General features: G+C 37.9%; 1 protein-coding gene across 4 annotated transcripts; it reads right to left on the minus strand.

The window, feature by feature from the left end:
- Positions 1-593: 593 nt before the first annotated feature.
- On the minus strand, positions 594-14098 carry NUDT12 (nudix hydrolase 12). Of its 4 annotated transcripts, none has more exons than XM_030512819.1 (8): positions 13795-13893; positions 12897-13110; positions 9358-9953; positions 8296-8463; positions 6373-6486; positions 4719-4918; positions 3363-3481; positions 594-3081 (listed from the first exon to the last, which is right to left on the minus strand). In XM_030512819.1, the coding sequence occupies exons 2-7, from the start codon at positions 13100-13102 to the stop codon at positions 3371-3373; spliced, it is 1395 nt and encodes a 464-aa protein (XP_030368679.1). In that variant the 5' UTR covers positions 13103-13110; positions 13795-13893; the 3' UTR covers positions 594-3081; positions 3363-3370. The 4 variants fall into 4 exon arrangements, with proteins under 4 accessions (XP_030368679.1, XP_030368680.1, XP_030368682.1 ...); XM_030512820.1 differs by lacking the exon at positions 13795-13893 and adding an exon at positions 13629-13667; XM_030512822.1 differs by lacking the exon at positions 13795-13893 and adding an exon at positions 11944-11992 and having other exon boundaries at positions 12897-12967.
- Between the last annotated feature and the right edge of the window lie 441 nt (positions 14099-14539).

Raw genomic sequence — 14539 nt, forward strand, 5'->3', positions numbered from 1 at the left:
CCCTCTAAATTGCATCTCTATTTTTGCTTCTTAATTGTTTTTGGTTCATCAGAAGTCATACCTGCATGGGAAAACCTTGCTAGGTATTTGTAAATTTTCCAGCTTCTGAGGGTGCAGCTGAGTGAGAGTGGGATTTTCAAAGTGCACCAAAGAATTTAGGAGCATGAGCCTCTTTACTAAGCAACGCGGCTTGAGTCCAGGTTTATGCTGAAAACCTCACCTTATATGTAGATAGAGGGAACAATGGCTCCCATTCAGAAAATAGTGAGCATAATTTTAAAAGCTGCATTTCAATTCTTTAGCAAAGTTGCCCTAAATATCGTTATGTTCATAACTCTTCCCATTCATTTCAGGCAACTTTCTGTATGTACCTAACACAATATGTAAGGTCATGTTACCACATGAGCTTTCATCTTGGTTAGTGCTATCTATTTTGGTTTGTGTTTAAACACCTCATCTATTTTTTTAACTTCATTACTACTTTTACTATTTGTAAATTACTGTAATTTCAAAACCAGGTAAAATACATAATATTTACAAATTATACACTGAAGTTAATTCTCTGCAGTGTACAGGCAAATTGGGAGGAAAGGCATCCCCAGAATTTTCTGCCTTGTCCATCTATAGGTAATGAGTATTCTTTTTGTTCTAGCACCATTATACAAGCAAGAGAGAAGAGAGCAAGACCATTATTACGCAGTGTGAACAAACCCTCTCTATTTTTAAGGTTTAAGGAATACTGCAAACCTACAGCCTTTTGGAGTAAGTAAATAACTGAAAATCTTACAGAGGTGTTCCTGCCACCATATTCCAGTTAGAACTCCTACACTCTAACTGTTGCTAAATTTAATTTGCAACAGTTTTCTAAATTGCTCTAGTTGCTAAATAACTACAGCATTTGCTTCTTCAAGTAGATATTTCACATGCAATCTGCAAACAATACCTATCCTCCAGAAAATGACTATGCATAGGTATTTTCAAACTATAACTAAATCCTACAACCTACAAACAGGTCAAATTAAGCAATAAAAAGCCAGGGAAAGTTTCACTTTAAATAAGAGATTAAAATTATAAAATTACTTTTCTTAAGCAAAGGGTATTTGTCATGTACTCCATGAATGGTTCATCTGTTGGGAAGGGAAAAAAGAAAGCTTGAAAAGGAGCATTGGTGTAGGTTTTGAAAATATATATATATTAAAAATTGTTGCAACACCAGAAGTAATTAAAGCTGAAAGATCAGTAAAATACTACTTTCAAACTCGGAGATTATGGAAGTATTTTCTTTTTAAACTATCCTTTTTCTACTTTTATTCATGAAGAAAAATGAAAATTTTCAGATTATTTATTAGCACTGTAATTGCAGAAATATATTGTTTATACACATTGTCAATTAAAAAATAGTCTGATTCTTAATATCAGTATTGGTTATGGATACTGAGATTCACAGTTATAGGAACCCGTTATAATTTCCTACACAAAAAATTAATATTAGGATGGGTCTTCTACATGTATTCTTAGTTACCTCAATGTCATAAATACTTTATCTTTATGCTACCTGTATTTGCTCTTTATCTTCCCTCCTCCATTTGATCCTCATCCCTTCCTTGTTCATCTTTCTTAAAGTGTAATTATATAGTACTAGCTAAAAATTCCATTTCTTAGCTTCCACCACTGTTTACATGCATTACCCTTTACACGTATGAACAACCTGCAACTAGGCTTCCTTTGGTCCCACATTTTTTTAAAAGATCAATTCCACTGATAACATGCAGTCCCACTGGTAGCTTTTCATGGTTCCCCTTAAAAGCAATTTTTAAGGGAAGCAGTGTATTGCTTCCTTCTCATTTTCAGATGGCTCAACAGATAGATAACCTGGTTTTCTTCATTTGTAGGTATAGCTGAAACAAGGGAATGAATCAAACAATGTAATGATTTGTCAACTCTTCCAAGTCTGTCAGAAATGCTTCTTGCTTTAAAGTTTGATACACACTGTTTTAAAAAAAAAAAAACAAAGCTGCTGAGTATAGTATGACACTGGATGGAAAAAAAAGAACCATTAGGATTTGTAAAATTTTTTACTGATTCCAGTTTGCAGAGCATTCTGAAACAAATCTGAAATCATTCACTGATTAAAAAAAATTCAAATTACTCTGAAGAAACCAATTATCATATGATAAGTTAATATTTACAACTATCATTGTATTTCCTTTCATTCATTTGCATTTCATCACTGCAATGAATGCATAATCACTGACTAGTGAACCATTACATAATGACATTAATAATACAGTATACTTTTATAACCTTCCATTTTGAAAGAATATTAACATTCTTTTCAATAACACAATAAATTAAGGCACAAATCTGAACTGCAGTATTAAATATAAGTAAGTAAATATTTTAATTTCTACGTTGCTTTCCCAGTCTTACAGCTGGAGTTAATATATTTCTTTTAACTGTAGAATTCCTAACAGTAGTAACAATCTTAGTGTCTTCATTTCCATGAAAGAACTCTGTACATATTCTGAGATATTATGAATTGTTTAATTAATCTACTTTTCTCCTCCATTACTCTTACATTTCCAATTATCAGAGAATGAAATAATTCACTGCTTAGGGTCAGTAAATACATTATTCTCATATAAAAATACCTAATATTTAGGCTTTTGAGGATGGTTCTCCAGTATATTTCATAAACAGAATACTGTGTTATACCTTTAAATTCAGGCTGATGTACAATTGGGTAGGCGCAGGCTAAATCAAAGCGGGGGAGCAAATACTCTTAGGGGGTCATTGATGTAAAAAGGTATAAAGTACTACCTATTTACCATTTAAGTATGCCATTAGCTTAAAAATAACCATTGTTGATAAGACTTTCAACATTGAATGCTGATTTTTGTGCCAGGCAGAATTTAAAGAATGGATAGGAAAAAATGAGAATGAAACAATTAAGACAAATTGGAAGGATGGAAATACAGTGTTCAAACAGCAGGCAAGGTCAGGCCTCCTTGTAATGCTGTGACTCCTTCCAGTGGGGGACAGAAAAGGCCAAATCAAACATTCAGAGCATAACAGCAAAAAGCATAATAATTTGATTCCAAAACAAACAAACAAACAAAAAAAAAAAGCCTGTGCACAACAAGGTACCAGTTTTACCTATTTGTGGCTTGCTTGCTTGGGATAATTACTGGGTTGTTGTCTAGTTCTAATTCAGATGTGAAAAAGCATACAAAGGTTTGCATACAGTAGCTCAGGAACCAAAGAAAAGGCTCAAAAAATCATGTTTGCACATTTAGTAGATAAACAATTCTTTCTAATTTATTCCTAATTTAGCATTCACTAGAAAAAGTAATTTAACTTGAATCACTTATTAAAGATTAGCATTCATTCCAATCCAATGTTTTATCAACTGGTGCGCAATAGCTCGACTCGGTGGTACAAAGAATGAACGCTGGTTTCCTTTAACGAGAACTTCCATGACCTGCAATAAAGACAGATTTTTTTCTTTAGAAAATAGTATTAGAAAGTACATGGAATCTAACATTTTATGAGGGCAGGAATTCTCTTATTATAATAATCAATCAGTCTACCATTACTATTGCTAGTAAAGAGCCACTACCAGATTCTCCAGAGGATTATGTGTGAATGCTGACATTTTTGAGCTCAAAGGTGCCCCAAAGGATACCTTCTTTCTAATACAAGTCTGGAGACTGACTGTTACAAAATATTTAAGGTTTGTGTGAAGCTTTTTTACGGTAAAGACCACCAGATGGTGCTCTACAGTCTTCCATAAATGACTTTTTTTTTTTTTTTTGATTTTTTTTTCTATTCCCCCACACATAGTGCAGAAAGAAATGTGTTTTGTTCAGTTTCTGAAGCACTCACAAGCAACATGGGAGCACACTTTCAGCAGTTTCAGTTTAGCACATTTCTGAAGTACATTTAGTTCCACCTCTAGACCAACATGTATATGACTGACTGTATTCAGAACTCATTTAAAATAATGCGCACAGTGATGTCAGGAATGCACTGAGATTATAGTTGACTAACTTTGCCTTTAAGCTGACTTACAGAGCTAAAACACTTGCAACTGCTAGGCAGAAGTACAGTGTTATTAAAAGTTTAGCTCCTAAGTAGCCTGTGGAAAAGCCTGTGAAGACTATTTGCGTAAGCAATCTTTCCTTTTTCCACTCATGAACTTAAATCTTTCTGTGAAAGACTTTCTTTCCTCTCTTTTATTTGACTATACTTTAAGTACTCAAAAAAGCTAAATGTAGAATTTCCTATTAATGCAGACTAAACTTTGTATTTATACAAAGAGTATTCAAAGTAAGAATACCTCAGAGTTCAATGCTAGTGTATTAAAGCACTGAACGGAAAAAGATGTTCAAAGTAATGAATTCACAGAGTTTTTACCTAAACCTCCCTCCTCACAACAAATCTCATGGCATTCTTGTTTGGAGAAACTCAAGATGATGAATGCTATTAAATACTACTACTGCCAAAATGAAAAGTGACTTAGAAATTACTGTGAATATCTGCCTTTCTCTTTGTTGCGTGTAATCTACAATTACAATATAATGCAATTGTAGATTGATAAAATGGAGAGTATACATGCTTATTCAACTTGCTGAAAAAACCCCAAGTATCTATTGTATGCCAGAACCTATACAGTCACAGAGTAATCAATACAAGAAGGAAATTAAATTGAACTTTACCTGTTCTCTAGTGAACCAGCGGGCATCCTCTATTTCATTCTTGTCAACTTTAATTTCTGTAGACACTGCAACAGCTAAGCAGCCAATCATTAAGGAGGAGGGCATTGGCCATGGCTGACAAGAGACATACTGAACATGGCCAATTTTGACTCCAGCCTCCTCTTCTACTTCTCTTCGGACAGCATCTTCTATTGTTTCACCTAATCAAAAAGGGCAAAGAACAAGCAGCTGATGAAAATACTCCAAGCAATGATTACATCCTGTGCTTTGAACTGACTCAAAAGATTTGAAACTGCCCAAGACAATTATCTATAGAGATTTAGTTCACAGATCAGAGCATAGACCTTAAGCACAAGATACAGAAGTCTGGTAAAGTAAAACAAGCCACCAAAGCAAAATGGAACTTCGAAAAAAAAGTACGATAATTCCTCCAGCATAGTATTTATTTCCTGAATTGCTAATTTACCCTACATGTAAGCTATTATTACCACATGTAAAATGTCCAAAATCGGGTAGGAAATATATTGTTCCTTTAACTACTTTTGAAACGCTGATCTGTTCATTTACAAATAGCATTAGTTTTTTGATTTTCACTACGATTGTAACAGCATGTAACACAACTTGAAAATCAGTATTTAAATTTACAATAGTAAGAAAATAGAGGCTCAAGAAGACTTGCACATACTTCTGCTTTGTATTATTCACTTTGCCTGACTCATTCTTCATTGTCTTAATACATACAGACAATTCTCCAAACTTGAACTGCAATGGAAAGCTTTACTTCCATATTCATGGAAAAGTACTAGATATTTATGTAGAGTGTTGATAGTAATAGGTATACGCATACCTGTACCGCGTTGTAACCACTGATTACAGGTTCATTAAAGCAGACAGTCCACACATCAGAGAAAGAAGTTTTAGTTCAGCTACACTCAGCTGATTAGAAGCTGCTGCTGAGATCTTAAATTTCAGTTTATATACTTGAATTCACTATCAGAAATAAGGCCAACAGAAGAAAGCAAGCAGTGAAGAAATAAATATCTTGACTTTTCAAATGATACTTGAATAAACTTTTTCATGCAATCACTGTATTTCACCTGCATGCAGTTACTAAATACAGTTATACACTACAGTTTCACTGGTGATTGAGATATATTCCCAAAATAAAATGTTTTAAACGTTGTTCTGCAGCTTCTAATACTGGTAACTAATTCCAACTATTTTGCTAGCTGTGTTCAGCAATAATACCTCTTTACTTTTCTTTCAAAATGATATTAATTTCTGTTTTTCTACCATGTAATCAAGCAGGCTCTAAATGTGTAAGCATATGCCTAACTTTAGGTTAACTTTTTAACTCTTACATTTCCTATGCTAAAATCCCTTGCTAAATATCACCAAAGACAAGACCTTATATGTGTTTTAAAATGTCTTTTTCACTTAAAAATGTGATCAGAAAGCTATTTTAAAATTATATTTACTTATGTTGCTTTTTTTTTTTTCATAAATCAACTGCTGGAAAGTACAGGACAGGCTACCTAACAGGTAGCAAAAATATTTATTTGACATAACATCAAACATATTTCTGTATTATTTTCAATGGACAATACTAATATCTGAGAAAAAACATTTGGTAAGGGAAAATAAAATTACTCACCAGGTTCTACAAATCCAGCAAGACAGGTAAACATTCCTGGGGGAAATCTCTTCTGCCTACCTAAAAGGCAGTGGTTGCCATCTGGATGGATGACTTGCATTATTACAACAGGGTCTGTAAGGCACATGAAAGGAATGTATTTTAACATTTGAGGGAATTAAAAGCAGTAATAAATTTCAGCCTATTCAATACCAATACATGTAAGTACAAGTAAGATACCTTTAAGTGACTGACATCAGAATTGTATAGAGGCCCAGAGCAAGATGTTACTTTATTTCAGTTTGATGGGTTTTTTATCTCCTGCAAGGTATCTGTTTACTTTGTTTTGCAACACCTATGCTTAGTAGAAGCAGTTTACTAGCCAAGGCTTAAAATGACACTAATTACCTGCAACCAAAGCACACAATCTGTTATGAGTACCAGCAATATTAACCTAGCTATGCATTCACCAGACAGCAGTAATTTCTGCAGGAAAACCAGTTTACTATCACCTTCTGTACAAACACAGGTATGAAACGTACTTTTGACTGAAATACCAAAGAAGAACCAGATACTCCATTTACAATGTGTACACTGAATAAACTTGCCACTTTTGACTTCGTTGACCATTTGCTATCAATATCTCATCTGATGTTGCACTTTTATCTACTTTCTCACTTCTGGTCATTTTATGCATCTTTTTCACTCTTGTTTAATATTTTCTCCTATTGGTGTCATTCTTTTTGTCATGCCTTTCTGCACATTGTTCATCTGTCATCTTTTCCCCATTTTTATTGTTATCTAGCTCTTAAGCTTCTCAATCAGAGAAACTGTTTTGGGTTTTAGTTTTTTCTATCTACCCCTGCCTTTATATACTTTTTTCTCCAGCTATTGCTTTCCATGTTGGGTGGTTTTTCAGAACACCAGTATTTTCTGTATGAAAAAGCTTGATTCAGCAACCACTATAAACAATAATTTGAGAGACTGCTGTCCTGCTCAAACATATGTGCCATATAGCACAGTGTGTATCATGCAGTATTGCTGTCTGTAAACTTTCTTCAGAGAGTTATCAGTAGAAAATGCTGGTTCATCAGTCTTTCCTATATAAACCTACTCCTCTCCAAGTTTGTTGTGCTAGAGACTTTAAAGAAACAGGCACTGGTATTTTAGCAAGCTTCACTATAGTCCGTAAGACAGAAGAATATGACAGAATTGCTTTTACTACTACAAAGATGTATCTACAGCATGTAAGAGAACATGAAATCCAGAAATATAATACACATACATCTAGAACTACATCTGCAAAAGAGAGGACAGGACAGCAGAAGGAAAGGTGATCGCAATCACCAAAAGATCCAGGAAGAAGCGGTATTTTTCCTTCCTTGTTTCCCCATCAGTAACACAGTACACTTCCTTTGCAACAGATAAACAAAAGGAGCTATAGAAGACTGCCTATACAAGCTTATATTCTGAGTAGAAATAGGCCTGGCAGTCTGTGACTGACAGTGAATAATGAAAGGCAGTGAAGATGTCTAATACAGTCAAAGTGGCATTACAGGAAAATGAGCACTGTATGAGAAATTTGATATATGGCCAAATTTGATACAGAGCTATTTCAAGCTCAGATGGCTTGCAACAGGTGAGAAAACAGTATGTAGGGAAAAAAATAAACTAAAATGTGACCCTTTATATTGCTAGTATCTCATTTATGTTGTTGGAACTTCTAATTGGTATTAATCCATTGCAATAAAGACTGGTATTGTCACAAGAATGCTTTGTCACAGACTACTGCAAGAAAGAAAAGCCTGAACTACTTAGTCCTGAGTAGAGCTGAGACACACATACTCTGGGGAAAGACACGTTTGTTAAGACCTGAAACTGAAGCAAGAGCTGAAGTAACTAAAGGAAAATAAGCCACTTCCATAAATCCTGCAATATTCTCACCAACTCTTGGATATGATGTGTTGTGAACACCTTGGAGACTGGGACAATCTTCTTTTAAACAAGTTTTCTTGTAACCCGCTTCTTCAATCTTGGTTGCACTCCCACATGTCGGGCAGAATCGGTAGCGACTGTGCCATGCTAGAACAGATCTAGCCTGGGCTACTACTCCTTTAAAAGAATATATTGAAAAGACACAAAATCAATGACCAATTCATGTAAGCTTTTAACAGCACAGAAAAAGCAAGTAGTAAAGTTTAACATAAAAATCTAAGTAAGACTATGGCTTGAATTGTTGAGCAATGTAAGTTATTCAGATCTTTGTAGCATAGCACGTGCAATAGAACACACTACGGACCAATTTATGTATTCAGAAACAAATTCATCCGGATCAATATGCTGTCTTTCTCACAAAAGCTACTTTATCTGGGCAAAGTGCCAGAATTACATATCACACCTTTTCCAGATGACCATTTCAGGGCTACTACAGGTATTGACATAATAATGCATTGCTCCATTCAAACTTCAGGTGCAAGCTTGCTCTTTATCTTTCTGCAAAAGCAAATTTCTTACAACAGTAGTTGTTAACACCATCTCTATAATGACACTCATTCACTTTGGGATCCTGACTTTCTAACACTTGCTTATGCTGTTTCCTTCTCAGATGAGTGTCCAACACACTCTTCTTAATGGCACAGTTTCATTTTGCGTAATGAAAACTCAGTAGCAACAGATTTTTTCTTAATTTTAGAACGGTTATGCACATGCATCAATATTTAAATAGCAGCGCTTATAAAACCATAATAGTAATAGATTTTATGGTCCAGTACTTGCCACTGCCATGCAAAGGCATTGCTAACACCTGGGCAACTGCACAAGTTCTTACACACTTACGTACAAATTATTCACAAAACCACTGCCAGGCTTTTAAAATTACAGTATTTCTAAAGCCACTGAGAACACCAGATTCCTTTGCAGTGGTTTGTCCTTGCATTGTTTCAGTGCATCCCAAAGTGTATCTTTCTGAATACATGTTTGATAACTGCTGATTTTTATGCGTCTTACCAGCTTCTTTTTCAGGTAGCTGCAGTAGCGCTGGCACTGGTGGGTGAAGAAAGTAACAGTCCTCATGCTTCTGTTTAAATTCCTCAGCTGAAGCAGAATCTATGCTAAGAGCAAACCAAGCAACTAACCCATCCTCTTCATCTTCTTGCAGAACTCTTCCATTGCAAGCAGCCAGCAGGTTCGTGTAGAACTGAAGCTCAACTCCAAGGAAAATCAAGGTCCCATCTTCGGTTTGGTTCACGTACTGCTCCACATCTTTGTGGTGCAGTCTGCAAAGCTTTATTTCTGACTGCTGAGAGCTCTCTTTTCCACCACCCAAAGTAACCAAAGGACTCAGATTTGAGAAGAGAATGTATACTGTAGTTGGATGGCTTTGTTTTTTGCTTAGCCACTTGGTATCTGTTCTTTTATCACTCCTTCTGTCCAGAAGTGTCAAGCCAAAATAATTTTCATATTCCCTTGTTTCATTTGACAGAAAAGTAGGCCTCTGCCCACCCTTCACATTAGCCAACAAATTAACTATGTGCTTGTACCCCCAAAATTTAGCAATGTCTAGAGCTGTCTGCCTTGATTTATTAACGATAGTCCTGTCACACCTAGAGAAACAGAAAAGAACAGTGGTTACCAAGATAAACATGTTGAGTCCTGATGCTGTATTATTGTTAATTACAGCTTATACATCTGACACTATTAAGATGCAAGAACTTCTAGACAGTTTGTCTGTCCCAGGGCTAAATACTCAGCATTATGGTAATGAAGACTAATCACACATCATTACATCATTTTCTTTTGCTAAGGCGAGACGCCAGTTTGTTGATCTACTCCAGACCATCATTTACCATGGTTAATGCAGTATTACAACAGCAATGAATTAATTAAAATCCTACACAACATATCACTAAAAAAAAATATAAAAAAAATCATAGACTTATACAATCATTTAGGTTGGAAAAGACTTTTAAGATCATTGAGACCAACTGCAAACCTAACACTGCCAAGTCCACCACTAAATCCTGTCACTATGTGCTACCTACACATCTTTTAAATACCTCCAGGGATGGTAACACAACCTCTTCCCTGGACAGCCTGTTTCACAGCTTAATAACCCTTTTGGTGATAAAACTTTTCCTAATATCCAATCTGTTCTCCCTTGGAACAATATAAGGCCGTTTCCTCTCTTTCCTACCATTTATTACTTGGGAGAAGAGACCAACACCCACCTCAGTACAACCTCCTTTCATGTAGCGTATAGAGAGTGATGGGGTCTCCTGTCAGCCTCCTTTTCCCAGACTAAACAAAACCCCAGTTCCCCCACACCCTCCTCATAAGGCTTGTTCTCTACACCTTTCACCAGCTTTGCTGCCCTTCTCTGGACATTTACATTTGGACCTTTGGACTTTGAAAGCCAGGTTACAGGTCTCTTCTGAATAACCACAAATAACAAGACAAAACAAAAAAAGTAAAATATGTACCATATGTACCAATGGTACGGTAAAATATGTACCATAAAATCAGAATGAAAAATACAGCCTCTGCTTAGTGAGAGAAGTAGCACCCTTAAAATGCCAGTGCTGGTCCCTGAAGGGATCCCTTTGTTACCAAAACGTCTGCAAAGTGACACAGATGAGGAAACATCGACTCATGATACATATTTCTGTATTAAAAAAAAAATAAATATCTGATTGGGATTGATTGGGATGTCAAAAATAATGCACTTTTTTTTGTCAATTTTAAGTCAAGTGGGTAAGTAAAACAGAAATTTCACTGTAAACTAGAACTTACACAGCAGATGTGGGGCCAGACTCGTCAGTTCTTAAAACTGATGCACATGTAGCTGTCCCACAGGCAAGACTGTTTTGAGATTTTACATTAACCTTAGTAGTTTCCGAGGGTGTTTCGAGTCCATTTTAGAAAAGCATTCAAAACTTAATTTACAAGGTTTTGGTGCTAAAGAAACTACTTTTGCCCATTTATTATTGTCTCCTCTAGGCACAATCTTGTCTAATTTCCTACTTAATTAGGAATTCCTATCTCTCAGCCACTAAATTTTGTTCTGAATTTTTCTTCCCCCTTCTATCTGTTTATGTGCATACAGCCTGTGATCAGGCTGCTGTTTAGTTATATCACCAAGAACTTTTTTTCCAGTCTACAAACATTTCCTGCAGCTTTTCTCAAATATGAATATATAAAGTTGACTAGCTTTCCTGGATTAGTTTCTGGAATGTTATGCAATGCTACCTGCACAGACATTCACGTTTATGTATCCAGCAACGGTATTTGTCCAAATGGTTATTATGACTAAGCATTAACTAGAATGAGACCAATGAGGCAAGAGTATCACCTCAGGAACAATATTCAATTGCCTAAGAGAACAGCTTTGAAAAGGACATTTACAAGCAGATATTCACTCTAGTTTTACAGTCAGCATAACTTAAAAAACTGTTATGCTATTTACCAAATTTGTGAATCCCACAAAATCTCAAAAGACTCCTCAACACCCAGATGATTTCAGTCCACAAGATCTGGCATTGAGATACTCCTCTACATGCTAGAACATACTGACAACAGTACAAAACAGCAGTTCACCTGATGCTCCATGACTGGCCCCAGGAAAGGGCACAGCATCTGGGCAGGACTGAAACTAAAAAGAATGGGATGATCACTGGAGGCTGTGGAACACTGAGATTACTCATAACCAGAAAATGAACTGAACTTGCTTTGTTCTGCTTTTTGAGCTGCAGAAAGGAACACACTGGGCTTGATTAATGTAGAGCTTAGTAGAAGCACACCACCTGACTTTCACCCTTTATTTTGAAATATTCTCCATTTGAAATATTTGGGTCCTGACTCTATCTAGGCTTCAGAAGAATCTTCTTTGGGGTCCCAAGGAGAACGCTAAAGCATTCTTTGCTGAGTGTCTTGAAAAAATAGAACTACATGAGTTGACCTGAAGATAGACAAGTATGACAGCATGTTTCTAAGAAACAATGAACATGCTTCATGTCATACTGACTGATGAAAATAATGTGACAGCTCAAGGAGGAAGTGAATTGTTCAAAAAATAAGAGATAACTGAAACACATCAATCACTAACTTTGGTAAAGGTGTGTCTATCATGTCCTACTTAAGTATGCTGTCAGTATGCCAGCAAACATTCTGTAATGTAGATACAGGTCGATTACAAATGAACTTTAAAGAAGAAGTCTAAGTGGAACAATCGAATATACCATATTTGTTCTCTGTACAGTGGCTGGAATGGGATACAAACTTTCTTTTGCTGGTCTCTGGGAAAAGTGACAATATATCCTTGAAGGCCAAAGGAATAATTTTAGACACAGTCCTAACTCTTAACGAGTTTCTTAGCAAATATGGAACTGTCATGGCAGCAGAATCCAGTTATAAACAGACACAGTATATTTGAATTTGAACCCTGAAAGTTCTGCTACCTGTCAAGTAATTTACTTTCCTGAGATCAGGCTGAAATGGGTGCAAAGGGATTCAGGTTAGAGCTCTTCAACAGGATCTACTAAACAGCCTACCCTTCTTCAAGAAGAATCCGCACAACCTCAAGGTGTCCATTTCTGGCACCATACATCAGGGCTGTCCAGCCATTATCTGCAGCTGCATTGATGAGTGACGGATAAACGCTGAGCAATGCTTTCAGTTTGGCTGCATCTCCAACAGCAGCAAAATTGTGCAGCTGGGAAATTGCATCCCGATGGAGGTTCTTTTCAAAGTCCGTCATTGCACCAACTAAGTTAAAAACACAAAACAAAAATGCCTGAAAACATACCGACTATTAGGAAAAGGATTTAGGTGACAGAATTAAGTTCAAGTATATGCAGATAACCAACACTATCACCCAAAGTATGGACACAACAGCGAAACTTTTGTAATTAGCATGATATTGTTATTCCCAAGCAAACGACAGTCCCACACATCTCCAAACACAGCAAAGTTTTATCTTAATAATCAAAACCAGTTTTGGAGAGACTGAAGGATTTTGCTATAGAAATGAAGCTTCTCTGAACGTGAGAAACACGTTCTGGTCTCCTGACCGTGCACGCAACCAACGCAGAGCCCACAGCAAGAAACAAGTCTCAGGTTTCTTAGAAACAGAGAAAAACAACGGAGGTCAGGCCGGTGCCCGCAGGCCGCAGTTCTCCCTCAGCCACACATACATCACCGCTACGACTGCGGCGGCCGCCGAGCTCGAACCGCAGTACCCGCGGCTTGGGGATGCGCACAAGCGAACACAGACCGGCTACAGCCTCATAACGGCTCCCGGCCGCGCCGCGCAGGCCGCACAGCCCGGCCCGCCTCCGGAACCCGCCGCGGGCCCAGGCGCCTCGGGCAGGGGCGGGCCCGGGACCGCACACGGACCCTGGCCGCTGGCGCCGCTGGCACCGCTGCCAACGCCCGTAGGGGCCCCGTTACCGTGAGCAGAACCTGTGCGGCAGCCGCCCTCCGAACGATCTTCCGCCGCAGCAGGGGGACGCGGCCGTGGCCCACCCCGCCCCGCGGCCGCCGCGGAAGGCCCGCCCTGCAGCGGGGCTGTGCGTGGGGTTGTTACGCCTGGGCATTGTACGGCGCTGGTGAGATAGCCGGGATTCGCTGAGTGCTGCTGCTCGCTGGGGCAGATCGCTGGGCGGGGTAAAGAGCACACAGCTATTTTGTGCTTCAGGCAGGAAGCTGGGTGGTTATAGAAAGCAGTTGAACTGTTCTTTAGCGCTGTGCTAGTGAAAGGCAAACCCACAAGCAATAGAATATCTTGTGCGAAGAGTGGAGCACATGAGATGTCGTGATGGGGAGGAGAGTTAACAGGGAAGTTGGAATGATGATGCAAGCCAGAAGATAGAGTCACAGAATCAGTTAGGTTGGAAAAGACCTTTAAGATCAAGTCCAGCCTTTACCCCAGCTGTGCCAAGGCCACCACTAGCCTGTGTCACTGAGAGCCTCGTCTACACGGTTTGTGAATGCTTCCAGGGGTGGTGATCGCACCACTGCCCTGGGCAGCCTGTTCCAATGCCTGACCACCCTTTGGGGGAAGAAATTGTTCCAATATCTAGTCTAAACGTCCTCTGGCACAGCTTGAGGCCGTTTCCTCTTGTCCTGTCACTTGTTACGTGAGAGAAGAGGCTGACCCTACCTCACTACAACCTCCTTTCACATGGTTGTAGGG

The sequence above is a fragment of the Strigops habroptila genome, chromosome Z, assembly GCF_004027225.2.
Source record: "Strigops habroptila isolate Jane chromosome Z, bStrHab1.2.pri, whole genome shotgun sequence".
Lineage (NCBI taxonomy): Eukaryota > Metazoa > Chordata > Aves > Psittaciformes > Psittacidae > Strigops > Strigops habroptila.